Source organism: Canis aureus, chromosome 12, assembly GCF_053574225.1.
Source record: "Canis aureus isolate CA01 chromosome 12, VMU_Caureus_v.1.0, whole genome shotgun sequence".
NCBI classification, from domain to species: Eukaryota; Metazoa; Chordata; class Mammalia; order Carnivora; family Canidae; genus Canis; species Canis aureus.
This window is the reverse complement of record NC_135622.1, coordinates 58,488,309-58,510,084: the sequence shown is the minus strand read 5'-3', so window position 1 is coordinate 58,510,084 and position 21,776 is coordinate 58,488,309. Positions and strand designations below refer to the sequence as shown.

The following is a 21,776-nucleotide window of genomic DNA, read 5'->3' as shown; positions in this document are numbered from 1 at the left end:
GTTGATGAGGATGTGGAGAAAAGGGAACCATTGTGTACTGTTGGTGGGGATGTAAATTGGTGCAGCCACTGAGGAAAACAGTATGGGGGCTCCTCAAAAAGTAAAAAATAGAAATACTATACAATCCAGAAATCCTACTTCTGGGTTTTTATCCAAAAAAAATTAAAATACCAATTTAAAAATATACACGCACCCCTCTTGTTGCATTGTTTACAAAAGCTAAGACCTGGAAATGACCTAAGTGTTCAATAATGAATGAATGGATAAAGAAAGTATAGTGTATATAGACAGTGGAGAATATTACTTCACCGTAAAAACGAATGAAATCTTGCTATTTGCAACATGTATGGACCTAGAGGGTATTATGCAGTGAAAGAAGTCAGAGAGAAAGACAAAGACTGTGTGATTTCATTTACATGTGGAATCTAAAAACAAAACAAATGAACAAACAAAACCAAATAGAAACAGACTCATAGATACAGAAAACAAATTATTTGTTACCAGAGGTGAGAGGGCTTAGGGATCGAGCGAAATAGGCGAGGGGGATTAAGAGGTACAAACGTCCAGTTATAAGATAAAGAAGTTATGGAAATGTAATTGATATACAGCATAGGGAATAGTATGTGATAATGTAATAACTTTGGTGACTGATGGTGGCTAGACTTACCATGGGGATCATTTTGTTGTGTTTAAAAATATTGAATCACTATGATGTACATGTGAAACTAATAGGATATCGTATGTCAATTATACTTCAATTTGGGGGGGAAAAATGTTAGCCTAGCCAGGGCCAGGCACGTAGGAGCCTGAATGTCTCTCCTGCTGCTCCGCTATAGCCTCCGCCTTGCACTGGAGCCAGAGCAAAAGAAAGACCAACGTGTTTTTTTTTTTGTTTTAATAAAGATTTTATTTACTTATTCATGAGAGAGAGAGAGGCAGAGACACAGGCAGAGGGAGAAGCAGGCTCCATGGAGGGAGCCTGACGCGGGACTTGATCCCAGGACTCCAGGATCAGGCCCTGGGCTGAAGGCAGGCACCAAACCGCTGAGCCACCCAGAGATCCCTGACCAACGTGTGTTACATGAAGAAGCACCCTTTCCAACCAGAGGCTGCATCCCAGAGCCTTGGGCCATCTGTTGGCATCAAAGCCTAGCTGCCCACATTCTGATGTGTGACCTTGCATCTTGGGCAAGGGGTTTGGTATTTCTGAACCTCTATTCCTTCTGTAAGATGCAGATTGTGCTCTCTCCCTGTGGTTGCAGACACCCTATGTGAGTCCTACTCAGCACGCCCGGGGAATGTCAGCCCCTCTGGTGCCGTCAGCCCCTCTGGTGCCACTGGCCATCCCTGCCACAGAGCTGCAGGGCCTCTAGGGAAACTAGGGAGCAGAAGCTAGAGCCTCTGCTACAGGCAGCCTACGGCAGGCTCATTGACTAAAGCAAGACGGATTGTACTGAAAAGTATTGGTGTTCCCAGACTGTCCAGGAAAATTGGGAAGCAAGGATGGAACAGGACCCCTCCTGGGGGCAGGAGGCGAGATCCACAAGGAATGAGTCCCAGGAAGGAGGGTCCGCTTATTGTTACATGGGTATCTGCAGGTGGGGCCCAGCCCTGTGAGAAACCAGGTGCAGAGCCATGAAGACATGGCCTACTATAGAAAGCACCAAAAGGGACCTGAGAGAGGAGATGGCCTCAAGGAAGGCAACCAAGGTCCAAGCCCAGCACCCTCACCCCTGGCTTCCCGTCGCCGTGCACAGCAGTGTCATTAAATGTGGCTTACCCTTAACCGTGTAATGACTACTGCAGCCGTGGCTGACAGGTTGAATCAATTGTTCTGTGCTTGTAATTACAAATTGTACTTCTCACACTCCAGGGGGTTCCAAACCTTTTATCTTTGCTATTAACACTTAAATTAGTAATTTATAGAAATTGTGAGATAGAGAAATATGTATATATGTGGCTGTGTGTATACGTACTGTTTTATATATACATAGTCACATGCTTTATTTCTTGGTTGTCTGAATTTCTTAAAATCAGTTACATGTATCATTTATTATTTGAACTATTTACCCCACATCACAAAACGAAATTTGTTTCTTATAAAATCTCTCTAGATGAGTATTGGCAGAACCACCCAGAACTCCATGATATCCCCATATACTACGCATCGTCTTTGGCCAAGAAGTGCATGGCGGTGTACCAGACATATGTAAATGCCATGAATGACAAAATCCGCAAACAGATCAACATCAATAATCCCTTTGTTTTCAAGCACATTAGTAACCTCAAGGTGAGTGCCGAGGAAGGAAGCTGACGGACCCGTAAACACAGAGTCCATAGTGCTCTTAGCTGCCTGCCATTGATTTGGGGCCAGTCCTTCTTGCTGAGGTCTCACTGTTTCTCTAGCAGGCACCATTTTTCTGCCTGAAAACAAAAATCTGGTAACTGGCATACTTTTCTGCTGAAACAGATTTCACCACTTGTTCCAACTCTCCATACATTCTCAGTATTTACGCTTGCTGATTTAGTTGGGTCTCTCTGCCATAGGAACAGGAAGTCCTGATGAAAAAAAATCTTACATCACATATTAAGTTTTTCTATTCTTGCTCAGACCTAATCATCTTTCTGATTTGCCTTGCAAATTCCACGTTATGAAAATTTTCATATGTTTACTTTTGTAGAACATTCAATACAGTCTGATTTCCTTTTGTTAAAAAATAGTTTTAACAGAAGTATTGCTTTATTAAAACTAATGCTTTAATCTTAATAAATAATGCCTCCAAATAATTCAAGCTATAAGTCCTCTTCCAGTTATAAATGGGCTTTGTTCATTATTATTTTCTAAATTAGTTGCTTAAGAATTAGAGCCAGATTTTCCCTAGAAACAATGTTAAACTTTTTTGGTTAGATTTTTAAGTAGCTTAAAATATTCATGAAGTATGCAAGGCTATTGTGAGCAGGAGAATTCTTTTAGAGTTCTATCTTGGACAGATAGGAAGCCATTTGACTCTTACTTTTTCCTGCCTGCCTAGCAATAAAAATGGTCCTAATAGTCCATTAATTCTGGTAGAAGGTTTAAAAGGTCAGCGTGAGCTAATTGCCTTCTATCACTTTGTTCTCCTTTCATTCCTAGCCTAAATTGTTTAGGAACTTAGATATCAGACTTAAAATGTTTATCACTAGTCTTGAGGCCCTTTCAGTAGTGTGATTAATCTTTTCACCTAGCTTTTTGTTATTCTTTAAAAACAAGGAATGCCTTGCCAAACCCTGGTACTTAGCATTCCTCTACCATTCCTTTTTCTCTCTTAGAGCATGGATCATTTTGATGACATTGGTCCCAGCGTCGTGATGGCCTCCCCGGGCATGATGCAGAGTGGCTTATCCAGAGAGCTCTTTGAAAGCTGGTGCACGGATAAGAGGAACGGCGTCATTATAGCAGGGTACTGTGTGGAAGGGACACTTGCCAAGGTCAGCCATGGTCTTAGACCACCATGTTATTCCTAATCAGAATTGCCAAGGTGGCTCAGTGAAGCCTAAGGATCACCCATCTGGTCGCAGTAAAAACTATGGAAAGGAACCCGTTTGAGACCAATACAAAAACACAGACAACCCTCATTCACAGAAGAAGTTTGCAAATATGTGTTCTCTTGAAAAGTCACACGTGTCTGGGTTGATTGCCTATCTTCTTGTTGATACAAAACGGTTGATGTTAACTCTTGAGGACATTTCCTACAAATTGCAGGAAATAGGTGCTGAGCTCCAGAAGCAGTTTCTGAGCATCTAATCATCACATCCTCTTATCTCTTCTTTCTAGAACTTGTCTTATTTTTTTAAATACGTTATGATTCCCCATTTTTTTTACTACTTTAGTGTATTCTCTAAGTCACACAGGCAACCTTGGCTGTGATTTAAAATAGATTTCCAGAATAGAAGCACATCTGTCTGAAAGCGACTTTCTAGAACAGGAGAATAGCTGGGAATACAAGTTTGCCTTTCTGGTCATAAGTTACAGTTGCCACTTCCTATGTTCCAAATACATTGAATTTTAGCTAACCTGCTTACCTTCCTGATAAAATATTTGCTTGACCAAGAACATAAGTATTTGATATTTACTGAGTCCATTGTTAAAACGCTTTGTGTGCTAACAGTCCCGAATTTAACGTAAAAGTTTTTGGCTGCAGTAACAAATAGAAAATGTGCCTTTTCTCTTCTAATTGGGTAGTTTATTTGTTTTGTTTCTTTTATTTTTGTTTCTGTTTAACAGCATATCATGTCTGAGCCAGAAGAGATCACTACCATGTCTGGACAGAAGCTACCACTGAAAATGTCTGTTGATTACATTTCTTTCTCTGCTCACACAGATTACCAGCAAACCAGTGAATTTATTCGTGCTTTGAAACCGCCTCATGTGGTTAGTCTATGAATTTGATTTATGACATTAAAGGGGAAGAAAACATACCCAAGAGACTGTAGCCGATTTGGTTTTCAAATCAAACGCTGCCTGTCATTAGGGTAGCTCTTCCCCGGGGGCCTCTGCCTGCACCTGGACCTGACCTTTGCAGCTCCCTGCTGAGTTAGGAAGGTGTGCGCTCTGCTTGTCTCCACTTACCTGGGGTCCCTCATCAGCTCCCCCAACCCCAACTCAGGGCTCTTTCTGTCATTTTTTGCTGCCTCCCCAATAACTTAAGACCACAGGCTTTGCTGGTGACTGTTTTGAATCCCAGCTCCATCCCTCACTTGCTGGGTAACCCTGGGCAAGTTACTTAACTTCTCCCTGCCCTATTTGTAAAAAGGGATAATAATGCCTCATAAGGCAGCTGTGAGAAAGGGATGAGAGAACATATATCTAAAGCATGTAATATGGTGCCTGGCATAGAGTAAATGCTCAATAATAGGGAAAGAAGAGAAAGACAAATCACATAATAGTAAAAATCAAAGATCCAAATAGATCTGAAATCACATAGCTCCTTACTGATGTGTTTTGTTTATATTTTTTAAGTTTTATGTAATAACAAAAATAAGTTACATTTTGGTGAGGTTGGAGAGGGGATAAGAGAAGAAAGCTAGAAAAAAAATAGGTATTTTTAATCAACAGAACACTCAGGGAACAAGGGTGTAGGGGGGGAAGCAGATGGAGTGCCCTTTCTGAATGTATTAAAAAGGATGTTTAGAGGAAATAGCCTTTTGCTGGTTTTTTCATTGTGGGAAAATATATATAATATATAAGTTGCCATCTATAAGTTCTATGGAAGAAGCATAGAATTCTGTGGCATGAATCACATCCACTGTGTTGTGCACCATCACACCACCTATTCCCAGATTTTTTTTATCGCACCAAGCAGAAACTGTACCTATTAAGCAAAATATCCAATAGCATGTTACCTTCTACATTCAGGGTTCCTCTACACCATAGCATGTATCAGAACTCCCTTCCCCTTTGCGGGTAAACACCGTATAGACCATATTCATGCATGTGGTGTATGCGTGCGATGGTGAACACTGGCCTCTGAGCACCTGTTTGAATGCCTGTTCTCACCCTGAGTGACAGGGTAATTCTGTTCATTTCTGGAGGAATCACCCAACTTGCTGTGATGACTTGCTGTGGTGACCCCCCAGTGGTACACAGATGTTCCAATTTCTCCATGTTCTTGCCAGCACGTGCTATTTGCCTTCCTGTAATTCTAGCCGTTCCCCGTAAGCATGCAGTGGTTTCTATGTCTACTGTGGTTTCCATCGTCCATTCCCTAATGATGGATGATGCCGAGCGCCCTTTCATGTGATCTTCTGTTATTCTGAGTTCTTTCTGGCATGGGAGTCCTTGCAGGGATTTGCCAGAAGCCCTTAATCGGCAGAATCTTGGGTGGAGAAAAATTTTTAGCATCGTGAGGTGTTGAATCTTGTTACAGTGCAGCTCCTGCCAGGGGTTCCCGTGTGTGTGTGTGTGTGTGTGTGTGTGTGTGTGTGTGTGTTTCATGGAAACTCTCCCGCATGTTAGAGCCAGGGAGGAGATGTATTGCCTTTTCCTCTCGGCTTTCACCACCTCTTCCTCAGCCCCATTTCATTGCTCTTCAGGCTCTCTCTGTGCCGACAGTTTAAATTCCTGGATTGAACTCGATGCTTACCTTCCTTCAATAACCAGGTCAGCAAAAGTGTATCTACGTGATAGAATAACCATAGTGTTGGTGGTAATAATAAATAACAGCTAGCATTTATTATTTACCATGTGCCAGGTACTGTTCTCATGTTTTAAGTAACCTCTATGCCTGACATGGGGCTCAAACTTACAACCCCGAACTCAAGAGTCACCTGCCCTACCGACTGAGCCAGCCAGGTACCCCGTACTCATAGTTTACACGTGATACCAACTTGCTTACTCCTTACAACCAACAACTGTTTGTAGATGCAAAAACTGAGATGTTAGGTAACTTGCCCAAGTTGCCATAGCTAGTGTTTAAGCAGCCAGGCATCAAAGCCGGGGCTCTTTACTAAGCCATACATCTCTGCCTAGTAGTGATGCTGGGTAGGCTTCTGTAAGCCCAGGCAAGAAATCATCAACCAGTAGTGTGCAGGTTTACGAATACTCGGTCTTGTAAGGTATAGATTGCAAAAGTAAATAGGAAGAACCTGGTTTCAAATACAACTATAAATATCTCTCAGATGGAATTTCATTTGGTTCTGAAATATTTTATTTGGTATTACTATAATAAATGGAAGAAAATATCACCAGTCTATTTTTTCCCCCATAAAAAGCTTCTTTTGAAAGTCTTGTATTAAGAAATCTAAAGAAAATTGGGTATTTTCTGCATTTAAGAATAGCACTAGTTTCATACAAGAATCATGCATCTAAAGCTGGTAGAAGCTAAAGAAGTCATGTGGTGCAGCCCTTGGCAGTTGAGCATAGGAGTCTAGAAAAAAGCCAGCTTCCATAAAGCTGCATAACTCATTAGTGGCAAAACCTGAGGTGGAAGTCTTTACTCTCTCTTAAAATAGTTCCACTTCAGGATTTTTAAAGGCAAACAATGAGAATACCTGTACAAGCCTGATTGGAGGCCCTTCACAGTATTTAAGTTAATGACTTCCAAGTATATGTCGGTGTCATATATTTAAGTCAGATAGGAACCGTCATTAACCCAAATTCAGGATGTTTCTCTGTGCTCTCTTCCAATTCATTCTATGTAGATTTTAGTCCATGGAGAACAGAATGAAATGGCCAGATTGAAAGCAGCCCTGATTCGAGAATATGAGGATAACGATGAAGTTCACATAGAGGTTCATAATCCTCGGAATACAGAAGCTGTGACCTTGAATTTCAGAGGAGAAAAGCTAGCCAAGGTAAAAAGTTATAGTTTCTTTCTTTTTTTTCTTTTCTTTTCTTTTTTTTTTTTAAGATTTTATTTATTTATTCATGACAGACACAGAGCAAGGCAGAGACACAGGGAGAGGCAAGCCCCTCGCAGGGAGCCCAATGCGGGACTCAATCCCAGGACCCAGGATCACACCCTGAGCCAAAGGCACATGCTGAACCACTGAGCCACCCAGGCGTCCCAGTGTGGTTTCTAATCTTATGCAGGCCTTTTCTTTCTTTCTTTTTTTTTTTTATGCAGGCCTTTTCTAAAGGGAATGTATATGTCTTAAAAATACAGACTTCTTTTAATCAAAGCAAGATAATGTCCTTAATGATGATTTTCTGTTTGCTTAGTATATTAATTATACTCGTTTGCTTTTTTAGGTCTTCTTCTGGTCCTACTAATTCATTTCTTCACATAGAAAGTTTTCAAGTACATTAGACCGTAGTGCAGTTGAATTTGATAGTTTTGTCATCCACATCACCACTTCTTTTCCTCCCTGTTTCTGAAAATAAACAAATATTCATTACTGTTTTATTACTACATCTAATATAGTATTCTGTCCACTGGTCCTTCTCCTAAAGAATCTAAAGATAAGCTCATGTTTTTATTTTTATTTATTTTTTTTTTTTAATTTTTATTTATTTATGATAGTCACAGAGAGAGAGAGAGGCAGAGACACAGACAGAGGGAGAAGCAGGCTCCATGCACTGGGAGCCCGATGTGGGATTCGATCCCGGGTCTCCAGGATCGCGCCCTGGGCCAAAGGCAGGCGCCAAACCGCTGCGCCACCCAGGGATCCCCTCATGTTTTTAAATGTATACGTGGTATAAAAAATAAATAAACAAACAAATGTGGTATGGTGGAACTTATAAAAAATTGTCTGTTTTTGATATTGAAATATAGTATTTTCAGAATTTAAAAAATAAAATAGTTGGGCCGCCTGGGTGGCTCAGAGATTGAGCATCTACCTTTGGCTTAGAGTATGATCTCGCAGTCCTGGGATGGAGTCCCTCATCGGGCTCTCCCTCTCCCTACGTCTCTGTCTCTCTCTCTCTGTCTCTCATGAATAAATAAATAAAATATTTTTAAATAAATAAATAGTTAAAAATCTTCCTGAGATTTTAGAGGGATATGGTAAGGCATTTGTGCCTCCTGTTAGGAGTTTTTTCAAGATACTTCTAAGGGAAACTTTTTAATGATTATCTGAAGTTTTAATATCAGACATATATTAATGAGCAACTTTACAGCAATTCTTTTATATAATGAGCCAGAAATGAGAAGGCTAATTGATGAATATCCTTCCTTGCAGTTAAGTTTGAGAGGAAAAAAAGCAAAAGTTAGGATGTAAGGCTTTTGTTGCCGAAGGACAGACAGATGGTTGTATTTACTCCTGAATTAACCCCTGTTCACAAAACTTTCCAGTGGCCAGTTTACTGGACGCGATCTTATACCTATAGAAAATGTATTCAGTTAGGAATCTAAGAACTGAATTTCCCAAACTGCTGGTTGAGCTTTGGGGAGGGAGACAGTTTTACAGTAAGACAATTTAGGAGAAGTAGAGTTGAACAAGGTTAAGCTGATTTCTTCACAGTAGGACTTTTCAGAGTTTTTATTAGGCCCTTGTGCATTATAAACCCTCAAGAAATACAGTATGCAGCACTTAAAAATGTTTTAACTACAGGGGTGCCTGGGTGGCATAGTCAGTTAAGCACCCAACTTTTGATTTCAAATGCCTGATGGTCATCATTATGACTGAGTATCTGAATAATTGCATTTTCTAGGATTCTGTCTTCTTTTTTTTTCGTAATAGGTCATGGGCTTTTTAGCAGACAAAAAACCAGAACAAGGCCAGCGGGTCTCGGGAATACTTGTTAAAAGAAACTTTAATTATCACATACTTTCTCCTTGTGACCTCTCCAGTAAGTATACTATTAATTGTCAAATATAAATTGATTTTAACATTGAAAGAAAATCTATGAATGCTTCTCTTGCTGATGGCCAAATTTTAAGGAATAGCCAAGTAATAAAATATAAATTAATGAGTTTATATCACATAGCTTTATGGGGGGGGGGAATCTTTCTTGAACTATTTAAATGTTTGCATTCTTTTTGAAATAACTTTTTCTTAATTGGGAACATGAGATCACCTCTGAGACGGTTGACCACTCCTGCTGACCCTATACAAGCCTGTTTCCACTTTTCACACTGGAGTTCTGGTGCTTTTATTTTCTATAGTAACCTTGGCCTCCCCATACACACATTTTGATCTTTAGGACCTAGAGTCTCCTTGTTTGTGGGGCCTTTATGTTGTGTGCCTGTGTAAATGCTGGGCCACCATTACTTTTGCAGTAAATATGGTATTTTCTTAAATAACAGCGCTCAATTTTATGCATATAGCACTAATCGAGTATGAGTGTCGTGTGAAAGAACAAGAAATAGTAATGCTCAGATAGCCGTCTGTGATCTGGACCCGCTGTCCGCTTTCAGCCCATCATGCAGTGAACATAACTTGCTCCTCTGTTCAGTGGTGAGCGCAGTCTTACTCTGGGCCAGGAGGACTAAAGATACTCTGCAAAGCACAGCCCCAGCCCCTGGAAAGCTAATGAGAGAAGCACTCTTGTCAAGAGCTAGTCACAGCACTGATGAATGATCCAGAGAAGTGCATAAGTATATAAGGGGAGAAGATCTAGAAGAGTCAGGAAAGGTTTTGCAGACCAGGTAGCACTTATGTTGGGTGGTGAAGGGCCATCAGGAGCAGCCATGCCCAGAGGAAAACAGAGGACAGCTGGCTTACTGGCTTGGAGACCTTCGGGGACCCGATGTTGTCAGGGCAGTGAGGCTGCTGGCTTAGGGCTGAAGCCTAAGCTAACTAGTCTGGGAGTAGGGGTGGGGGTAGGGAGTTAAGGGGGGAAATGTGGGGTGAAAGAGTGCCTCACAAGCTTTCTGAAAACACGTTCTGGTCTACTTCACTTTCACTTCTCTCTACCCCCATATGTGTTTGCAGATCGTATTTTGTTGTGACGAGTATTGTCACTGAAAATGTATTTATTCTAATTTCCTAATTTCCTCTTCAGATTATACTGACTTGGCCATGAGCACTGTAAAACAGACCCAAGCCATTCCCTATACTGGCCCTTTTAATCTGCTCTATTATCAGCTACAGAAATTGACAGGTGTGTATATTTATAAAAATTCATTTAATTATTTTCCGCTTTTGAGTAAGAATTAGTATATGTCTGAGACAGGACGTTATTTAATTTGGGTAATTGTCTCAGGATTTGCACAAATTTTATTTGCACTTCACTGGGACATGTTACCAGCTTTAGGTGAATTTTTGAAAATGTACTCATAAAATTTTTTAATTGAATTATACTTCTTATCCCTGATCCACTGAAAGCTCTAGAAATATCAGTAGTCTTTGCTCCTTGTGTTTAAAATCCGGTTTAGTATACTATTGCTAAATTTTTATCTATCTCTTATTCAGAAAATAAGTTTTCTTGTTCCATCAGTACCAGTCTATACAGCAGGTTTTATAAGAACACATGACCACTGGTAAAGGCCAGTAAAACAGTATTCTGTTTTCTTTCTTCTTTTTTTTTTTTTTTTATGATTTTATTTATTTATCATGAGAGACACAAAGAGAGAGAGACAGAGGGAGAAGCAGGCTTCTCGCAGGGAGCCAAATGTAGCACTCGATCCCCAGACCTGGGATCACGCCCTGAGCCAAAGGCAGATGTTCAACCATTGAGCCACCCAGGTGTCCCACCTATTCTGTTTTCATATTAGACCATTTTGAGTTAGAGATTTCTATTTATGAACAGAATGAGAGACAATGCCTGAGTTAAAAGGTGTGGATTCCCTCTAATAAGCAGGAACACTTTGAATTACAAATTACACTTTTTATTAATATGCTCTTGATAATTCAAATAGCAAAATACAACCATGAATAAACCAATAGAAAGAAAATCCTTTTTTTACTTCAGACCCTCATATTAGAATTATAGGTCATCACACAGAAAGTTAAAAAAATATGTCTGAATTAATATTTAATTAAGAGGTTGCTGGGAGACCAGGAAGGTCTCCTCTTAGACAACAGAATTTTCCTGTAGAATGATAAAGCCTGTGTAGATGAAGGCAGAATGGACTAGGTGGCAGTAGTTGACTGGTCTCATGTTAAATTTTAAGATGCTGGTGGCTAAATCTCTTATACAAACACAGATGTTTGACAGTCACCAGAGTTTGTGGTTAATGTTGAATGTCCAAGGTAAATCATGCCTCATTATATGAATTTTTTTTAATACATATTGACATTGAGATCTTTCAGTTGCTCTAAGCAATTCACAGAAAACTTTATTTGAAATCTAACTATATAAATGAGCAAATTAATTTTTTTCATTGTGTATCACATTTATTTCAGCTGTCTCTATATAAACAAGGAATAATGATGCTTATGGAAGATTATCAAAAAATTATATGTCTTAATATTCTTTTTTTCAGGTGATGTGGAAGAGTTAGAAATTCAAGAAAAACCTGCTCTGAAAGTATTCAAAAATATTACTGTCATACAGGAGCCAGGAATGGTGGTATTAGAAGTAAGATAGGATCATTTACCTTAACAAGGAGGGGAAAAATGTTTTTAAGACTTCACGTATAATTGTAGAGAAAACTTGTTTCTTCTCAATCAGGAAAAAAATATGTATATATGTGCATATTTATCTTTCCCAAATCAGCTTTAAATATGATATAGCTGAGTATTTTCTATGTAGTTCCAGTAACATAGAAACTAATATTAAGGACACCTGGGTGGCTTAATCGGTTAGGCATCCCAACTCTTGACCTCAGCTCGGGTTTTGAATTCAGGGTTGTGAGCTCAAGCCCCATGCTGGGCGTGGAGCCTAGTTAAAAAGAAAAATGAAACTAATAACGAATTAAGTCTTAATATTTAATATGTGTAGTGAATATATGTCTCAAATGAGAAAGGCTCAACTGATTTTGTGATAGCCCTGGATGTCTTCAGTTATATCAAAATATCCAACATGCTCAAGCTAAAAATGAAATTCTGTTACATTGAAACAAACAGACTTGTCACATAGCACTCTTAAAGAAAGTGGAATTTTGAAAATTCGAATCAGCAATATTAAAAATGACCCAAATACACAAAGGCTAGAAACCATTGAATTGGTTCCTACTATTAGAATTTTAAATTCCTACTGGTAGAATCTGGAACCCAGACACTAAATTAATTTGATGGTTGATTTTGATAGCTTGGCCTCTGTTAAGTTCAAAGAAGGCCCTTTTTTTAGTTTTTTTATTTATTCATGAGAGAGAGAGAGAATGGCAGAGACACAGGCAGAGGGAGAAGCAGATCCCCTGCGGGGATCCCGATGTGGGAGAGGGAGATCCCCTGCGGGGATCCCAATGTGGGACTCGATCCCAGGACCCTGGGATCACACCCTGAACCAAAGGCAGACAGACGTTCAACCACTAAGCCACCCAGGCATCCCCAAAGAAGGACTTCAAAAGTGAATCCTGGAACTAAGTGATCCAGGGAGGTACCTCATCCATTTTTCTGCCTCAGGGTAGAATCATATAAATTCTCCATCCAGATCATCTGCTGGTCTGTTCTTACACTTTTTTTTTTTTTTTTAAGATTTTAGCCATTTCTTCTAGAGAGAGAAAGTGTGTGTGTGTGCAAGCAGGGTGGGGTCAGAGGGAAAGTTTTTTTTTTTTTTAAGATTTTATTTATTTATTCATAGAAATGGAGAGAGAAAGAGAGAGAGAGAGGCAGAGACACAGGCAGAGGGAGAAGCAGGCTCCATGCAGAGAGCCTGACATGGGACTCGATCCAGGGTCTCCAGGATCATGCCCCGGGCTGCAGGCGGCGCTAAACCGCTGCGCCACCGGTGCTGCCCCAGAGGGAAAGATCTTAAGCAGACTCCCCACTGAGCTCAGAGCCCATGCTTGGGGCAATCTCATGACCCCAAGACCACAATCTGAACTGAAATCAAGAGTTGGACACTCAACCGACTGAGCCACCCAGGTGCCCCTTACACATTAGGGAAGGCACTCGTTCCTGAAAGAATTCACCTGGTCTCATCCTAACCTGGCACACAAGGAAAACTATCTCAGAGCACTGGGCATGTGCAGGAGCAACTGGTCCTAGGCTTTGTGTGGGTAATTAAAGTAAATGTTTAAAAATATTACCCTCTTCCCATGCTGTGTGCTTCTGAAACACAGTACTGAAGTCCAGCATTAGTAATTTCAGGAAATAGTTAATGTCAATGAAAATGCTAGACACAGAAGTCCCATAGGTACAGTCCGTGAATGGTCGGGTTCACAGCTTTTGCAGTTGGCTGTATTCACAGCTTCCTAATTCTGCCTTTTGCTTCACAGTGGTTAGCAAACCCTTCCAACGATATGTACGCAGATACAGTAACAACCGTGATACTGGAAGTTCAGTCCAACCCGAAAATCAGGAAAGGTATGGAATGATTTCATTTTTATCAGATAATTCTTTCACTTTTCCCATAGTCTGTGAACTAAAAAGCAGAAAACAGAATCCTAGAACTTGAAATCTGCTTGTTCCATTCCTGTAGCCTTTAAGATACAGCATGTGCATAACAATGCATGTTACTAATATTTTACTTTTTGTCCTAGATCTTTATTTGTGCTCTTGCCAAAAATCTGGTTGCCATGAACACTAAGATAAAATTCCTTAGTAACAGTCTTCTCAAAAACAATTTAATCAGAAATTCCAAAATATTTGCTGAATCAATCCAGCATGTCTAATAAGAAAATATGCTGCCCTATTGGTGTTTAGTAAAACCTGTTGAGCAGAATGGAATCTCTCCATAGGGCAATTTTTGTAGTCACTTTTTTCTTTTCCAAATAGCCATTTTCAATCAAAGAAGACAATAGTTGAAGATACCTTTGTGGGATTTCTTGTAGTCTATGTTAGACATAATTCAGTATAATGCCTCACTGGCATGTAAGGTAACCCTTTTTGCTACCAGGGGAGGGAGTCACCCTTAAAGAATTACTTTTTTTTTTTTTTAAGATTTTATTCATTTATTCATGAAAGACACTGAGAAAGGCAAAAATGTAGGCAGAGGGAGAAGGAGAGGAAGCAGCAGGGGACCCAAGGCAGGATTTGATCCCAGGACCCCAGGTCATGCCCAAAGGCAGATGCTCAACCACTGGGCCACCCAGGTGCCCCACCCTTGAAGAATTTGGGGAAGCCTCCCAGCCTTTACCCTTCTCATGGTACCAGGTCTTGTTCTCTGACAATGGTTCTCTGTCTTGAAATTTAAAAAAAATAAGTAGGTAGTCTGATTGCAAGAGGAAAAAATATTTAGCTGGATACTTAATAATCCATCTTCTCATAACTGACCGCATCTATATAATGAATAAATACCTGGACAAATCTGAATTATTCATCTGAGGTACTGGTAAGCATTTGTATTTGTTTTGAGTAATAGTGAAAAATGGTAAAAATTTTAGACACCACTGAGGACTTGACTTGTCTTAGTTGGATTAAGTAACTGGTGGGGAGCGGATGCCCCTGTGTGCATGCAACACAGGAGCAGGACCTGTGCGCTTCTACCAGCCACAGGGGCACCGAGGACCTTGGGTTTGCCCCTGGTGCTCATTCAACGTCACAGACTTTGCCCCCGAGCACGGAACCTCACTCGCAGCAGAACAGCCTTAAAGGCGGTCAGTTTTTTCTTATCTTACTATTTTACATTTTTCTTATCTTAGGTGATAGAGATACAAAGGACAAAGTACAAGGTGGGGGTATGTGGGAGGGGGACCTGGGGTGCAGCAGTGAGGGGCAGGGATGCGAGGGACGGAGCGGAATGCAGACAGCAAGAGTGAAAGGCTCAGATGCAGGGCCGTGAGCGGGCCCACCATTCAGGATCAGAGCCCTCTTTAGGCTCGTTCAGTTCACACCACATACCCCGGAATTTAATTGCTTTAACCTCCAGGGCTCCTTCCTGTTGTATAATGTATAACAGTCTTTTTGTAGAATGCAGTCTGTTTTGCGATACAATCACCTGAAATCAGTATTTTTGTCAGATACTTATGTGCTTTTCTGGAAAAGGAAACTTCTGTGCGAGAATGGTGTGTTTCTAGGCCAATGAGGATGCTGGGGGGTCTTCCAGGGTATGTCATGTCCTAGCTCTCCTGAGCCCCGCTCCACACAGTGTGATGGGGCAGGGGTTACGGGGCGTGTTGGGCCTGAGACTGTCAACTGTGTTGGCAAGATGCCACCTACAGTTGGGGTGAAGCCACTATGTGATTGGCTGAAAAACAAAAAGATAATCCCCCAACGTTTCACGTCTGTGTCATACAGGAGAGAACGTGTGAGCTCTCATAGGTTGGTCTGACTTGATGCTGCGTCTCTCTCTCTCAGTATTCTCTGGTCCAGAGTGAAAGTGTACCCTCACTCTGATCTGTGGGAGTTGACTTAAAAATGACTGTTAAGAGTGCTCCATTTTTAATAACAATAATAATGTGTAAACATTGTTTCCTAAGGTTAGCCTCTGGGCACTGGAGCAGGGATTCATAGCGGACAGGTCAGAATAGGGTTCTTCCATGAGTTAATTGTGCCGAATTAGCTGGCTGCCCTGTACTCCCTCTTCTTCCCTGCTTTGTGATGTATTAAGAAAAGGCTGTTCTGTTCTTCTGGAGTAATGAGTGGCCGGCATAGCTCACATTCATTTGACAGATATTTATCAAGCACCTTTTGTCGGGCAGGCATTATTCTAGGTGCTTAGGGCAGAGCAGCGACCGCAGCAGATCGTTACCCTCTGGGAACTGGTACTCTAGTGAGCACCGGGGCAGCTTCAGAGGGTTTGGAGGGAGCGGGGGCAGATGTATAGGGTTTAAGGGGCCATTTTAAGGACTTCGGACTTGTAGTCTGAAGTGGGTTACATTGTAAGGTTTCCAAGGATTGCTCTGGTGCTCGTTAAGAGGGGACTGGCGGGGCAAGTAAGAAAGCAGGTGTTTCAGGAACTCAGTGGCCCTGCAGGTGGTGGGGGGAGGACCTCAGGCAGAGGTGGTGAAGGTGGCAGAAAGTGCTCAGGTTCTGGAGACACTTTGAAGACAAAGCCAGCAGTATTTCCTGCTGGGTTAGATACAGATGGTGAGAGAAAACAGACAAGATGAATTTTCAAGAGACAAGACTGAGGAGTGTCTGTGATACATTAGCGTGGAGAGCTGTCACCCATGGGGCTAAGTGACAGGGTTTCTAATAAGCAGTACTTGCTCCTGCGGGAGGTGAAAAATATTATGAGGACCAACACGCTCCCTCTTTTGTTGCATGTGGGGAAGTGGAGGACATTCATTCTGTATACTTACTGCTTAAGAAATTGACTTTCTCCTATCCAAACTTGGTATTGTAACATTTTCTAGCAGAGTTAACAACCGGGGCCCACAGGCCAAGTCCCGCCCCCCACCTGTATTTGTAAAGTTTTATTGAAACACAGCAATGCCCATTCGTTCACATATTGTCTAATGCTGCCCTCCGAGCTCCCATAGTAGAGTTGGGTGGTTACTGTGGAGACCACGTGGCTCACAAAGCCTGAAATACAGTGTGGCCATCCACAGAAGGTTGCCAGATCTCTTCTAGAGGCACCTTCTGTGAACAGTCTGATTCCTCTTTACTAGTGTTTCACTCCCTTTTCATTTCTTAGCCTGCTGGCCCTTGGGTCCAGATTTAGAAACACAACTTGGGTTTGTATCTGTGTGTGTTTTACCCCAATTTCAGTTTCTGTGTCTCCTGTTCTCACCGAGGACACACAGCAAAGCTTAAGCATTTTCAAAATGTATTCCTTTATGTTCTTCTATTCCATTAACATTCCTCTGTTTTACACTGCACTGGTTTTCAGTATGTCTGTGTCCTGTTTTGACACACACACCTATTAGGGGCAGGTATACACATGTATAATTGATCTCACATTGTACACATATAGTCTCATGTATCGGAGGAGTTTCTCATAAATATTATGATAAATAGGCAAATATGCATACATATGCACTCACATTTTGGAAAGTTTCTTATAATAGCTTCGTAGCTTAGATTTTTTTTAATGTATTTTATGAGATTTTACACATCTGGTAAATGCTTATTTAATAGGACTATTTAATAGGACTATTTAATAGGACTTAATAGGACTAATGATTATAATTAAAGTATAAAGTTTTATTATATAGGTTTCTTGGCTGACATCTGGTTCGTTGTGTATTCAGTTAAAAACTCATGAAACTGAGGATCCCTGGGTGGCTCAGTGGTTTGGTGCCTGCCTTTGGCCCAGGGCATGAACCTGGAGTCCCGGGATCGGGTCCCACGTCGGACTCCCGGCATGGAGCCTGCTTGTTCCTCTGCCTGTGTCTCTGCCTCGTTCTCTCTCTCTCTCTCTCTCTGTCTATCATAAATAAATAAATAAATAAACTTTAAAAAAAACTCATGAAACTACTTCATCACAAGGAAAAATACTTCTGTGACTGTTGTGATAGATGCTTAACTACGTTTCTTATGATCATTTTGCTATGTGTACAGATATTAAATCTGTAATATAGTGCTATATGCCAACGAGGTCTGTATTTTTTTGAAAAGAAGGAAAAAGCTTCATGAATTGAAAACAATCAAAGTAACTATAGTCTAACCTATAGAATAATTTAAGAGAAACGACAATTTGGTTCTTTTGCACAAAGTAGATTCACCACAGTCAGCTTGAAAACATTTATATCACCCCACCAAAAAAAATCATATTCTTTAGTGATAAGCCCCCAGTCAAGACAACCACTAATCTACTTTCTTTTCCTACTCTCTGTGTCTATGGACTTGCCTCTCCTGGACATTACATATAAATGGAATAATAATACATGGTTTTTTTGTGACTGGCTTCTTTCCCTGAGCACAGTGCTTCAAGTTTCATCCATGTTTTGGCAAAAATCAGTACTTCTTCCTTTTCATGGCAAAATAATGTTCCATTGTGTATATGTACAGCATTTTGTCTCTGTATTCATCAGCTGATAGTCATTTGGGTTGTTTCTACCATTTGGCTACTATAGATAATGTTGCTCTCAACATTCATGTACAAGTTTTTGTGTAGACATATGTTTCCACTTCTCTTGGGTCTACACCTAGGAGTAGAGTTACTGGGTCATAGGCTAACTGAAGGTTTCACTTTCTGAGGAACTGCCAGATAGTTCCTCGCTGTTCTGCTGCTGGTGACGGGCTGGGGATACTTAGTGATCTGGGGGCACATTTGAAACTCCAGGTCATCTTCCTGAACCATTAGATCACTTTGTTTGGGGAAGGGGGAGCTAAGTAATATGACAGGCAAATGATTTTAAATAGTAATTTTATTAAAATCATCCTATGTGCATTATATATAGTAGAATTAAATTAAAAAGATTTGAATTTAGTTTTATAATTTCCACATCTAGCACAGTGCCTTGCACATAGTATCTCTCAAATTCTTGTTAAGTGACTGCTTCTACTTATTTTTCCGTTTTTATTAACTGCTTCTATTTTTAAATTGAAAGTTACTTGGCTAGGGGCACCTGGGGAGGCTCAGTCAGTTAAGCTCCCTCAATCCCAGGACCCCAGGATCATGACCTGAGCTAAAGGCAGACATTTAACTGACTGAGCTCCCCAGGTGCCCCTCAGATATTCTTTAAGACTTATTTTGGGGGGATCCTGGCTGGCTCAGTTGGTAGAACATGTGACTCTTGATCGCTAAAGTCATGAGTTGATGCCCTACAATGGGTATGGAACCTACTTAAACTAAAAATTTTTTTAAAAACCTGATTTTGAAATTTTTTTTTCCAAACAAAATAATCATTTGCATCATAGTGGATGGATAGCTACCATTTAAGCTATATATTATCCAAGAAAAAGAAAATTAAATAATAGAATGCAAAAGTTATATAACGTTTTAGGTAAAACAAAAACTCCAGAGATCTCTGAGCCTGGACATGCCCCTAGAACTCCTGGAGTTCTAGGTTCACTTCCGCTCATAAATAAAATGCAGAAAAGTTTGAGAAACATTACAAATAAATTTTACAAACAAATAAAATTTAAAGTAATCTTAAATGTCACTCTGTGTTCTGTATTTAACAAGAACAAAAGTGACGAAAATATCGGTTTGCTTCAGCAGGTAAATGGTTTATCACTTGAAGGATTCCATAGGTGATCATCTTACCTTATCAGCAGCTGTATTCTGATTATTGACTCAGGAATAATTCTAAATAAGAATTTGGAAATGGAACTATGTTGCTTTTTTTCCCCCAGGTGCAGTACAGAAGGTTTCTAAAAAATTAGAAATGCACGTCTATAGCAAGAGGCTGGAGATCATGCTCCAGTAAGTATTGTCCTTATTATTGCCCCACAAGGGGTGGCGAGGCAGGGCAGGGAGGAGGAGGCCGGGATTTAGTTCTGGCTCACTGATGGTCGTGAGGCTCAGACAGGTCACTTCACGACTCTGGATGTCTGTGTTTGTATCTGTAAGGTTGTTTGAACCGCATCCTTCCAGCTAAACACTCTAGCCAGTTCCAAATACCTGTGACCTTCTTGGTTTGCCATCTCTGGCACAGTTGACAAAGATTCTTACATCGTTATTAAGGACAAGTACTAAACTCTTCACTTGGTGTTACTGTGCCTTTAAGAACTGATATATATTCTCCTTAAATGCGAATTCTGTGTTAAGAATGTTTTCTGGACTCTTCTCAGATAGTAAGTCTATAAACTATGAATTACCTTTAAAACTCAGTATTTTTCTAAACCAGATACTAGATTTTTCCCCTTTTCTCAAGAATTCTTTTTTTTTTTTTTTAAGACTTACTTATTTGGGAGAGAAAGTGAGAGAGAGAGCATGAGTAGGACAAGGAGGGGGAGAAGCAGACTCCCCACTGAGCAGGGAGCTTGATGCAGGCCTCAATCCCAGGACCCCAGGATCATGGAACCGATAGAAGTATATAGATAGAAGTATTCTACTTTGGAACTAGGGGCAATCTTCAATATTATTTTTTCCCCAAATATATCAGAATGTACTTGACTTACTCGTAAATGCATTTTTCACTAATATGGCATCTTCATTTATCTTAAGGGACATATTTGGAGAAGACTGTGTAAGCGTAAAAGATGGTTCTGTTCTCAGCGTCACAGTGGACGGGAAAACTGCTAATATAAACTTGGAGACCCGGGTAAGTAGCTGCACCTTCCCACATCTCAGGACATTTGGGAAAAAAAGTGGAAACAAAAGTAATCTCTGGTCTCACACCAACATCTCACTTGCCCATTTCGGCTTCTCCTTCCAGATGTGCTTTTTCCGGGCTTTTTATGTTATTATCTATAAACTTACACATTCCTGCTGTATCTTTTTTTTTAAGCTTTTTTTTTTTTTTTTTTTTTTTTTTTTTTTTTTTTAGTAATCTCTATACCCACTGTGGGGCTCAAACTCACGACCCCAAGATCAAGAGTTGGATGCTCTTCTGACTAAGCTGGCCAGGTGCCCTGTGTTCTTGCTTTTTTCCCTGTTCTGTCCTAAGTATTGTTCCGCCTTGCTGCACACCACACGTTTCCCGTGTATTTTCCATGATTTTCCTTCTCCATGAGAGGCCGGAGTCTACCCCAGCATTTCTCTTGTTTGGCATCCGGTTGACTCTAGATTTGTTCAGAGAAGCTGCTCTCCTGTTTTACCAGCAGGATCCAAGTGGTTTTTCCAGAATTTCTCAAATGGGATTTGAGATCGGGGGCCCTGCTCTGGTCTCACAATAGAGATCCTACATAACTTACAGAACTATTTCTAGAGCATAAATGAATAAGTGTATCTTGCAGGCTTGTTTTTGAAGATTAGAACAGTTCTCCCAAATGAATAACATAAGTTTTAAATTTCTTTTACATCTTTGACTATATAGATGCTCTGAGAAGACACTAGATTATCTTACCCCACTAGAAACAAAAGCTAAGAACATAGCCAAGCGATTAACTAGAGAAGAAATATGGATAGGCAGCAAGCACATGAAACAACTGTTCAGGACAGCCCGGGTGGTTCAGCGGTTTAGTGCCGCCTTCAGCCCAGGGTGTGATCCTGGAGTCCCTGGATCGAGTCCCACGTTGGGCTTCCTGCATGGAGCCTGCTTCTCCCTCTGCCTGTGTCTCTGTCTCTCTCTCTCTCTCTCTGTGTCTCTCATGAATAAATAAATAAAATCTTAAAATAAAAACCGTTCAGATCCAATCCACTAATAATTAGAGGAAATACAGATCGAAAGTTCCATATATCCCTGTTTGCTTTTCATGTGGGCACAGATGAACAAGAGTGCTGTGACCCCACACCGGGGAAAACAGGAAAACCATTTATTTTCAGGGGCGATTTGGGGTGGGGAGGAGATTGTAAATGAGGTGGCACATTCTTTCCG

The 21,776-nt window shown here is 40.6% G+C and overlaps 1 protein-coding gene across 4 annotated transcripts in view; it reads left to right on the top strand.

Annotated features, from left to right (window-relative positions):
- CPSF3 (cleavage and polyadenylation specific factor 3) overlaps positions 1-21,776 on the top strand; it is a 38,882-nt gene that overhangs the window by 14,976 nt on the left and 2,130 nt on the right. For all 4 annotated transcript variants that reach the window (XM_077844184.1, XM_077844185.1, XM_077844183.1 and 1 more), the window contains exons 8-17: positions 2,115-2,290; positions 3,310-3,468; positions 4,265-4,411; positions 7,180-7,332; positions 9,160-9,268; positions 10,424-10,522; positions 11,847-11,941; positions 13,743-13,830; positions 19,651-19,720; positions 20,465-20,561. In XM_077844184.1, the coding sequence (XP_077700310.1) occupies positions 2,115-2,290; positions 3,310-3,468; positions 4,265-4,411; positions 7,180-7,332; positions 9,160-9,268; positions 10,424-10,522; positions 11,847-11,941; positions 13,743-13,830; positions 19,651-19,720; positions 20,465-20,561 (1,193 nt within the window). The remainder of the gene's footprint in view (positions 1-2,114; positions 2,291-3,309; positions 3,469-4,264; positions 4,412-7,179; positions 7,333-9,159; positions 9,269-10,423; positions 10,523-11,846; positions 11,942-13,742; positions 13,831-19,650; positions 19,721-20,464; positions 20,562-21,776) is intronic.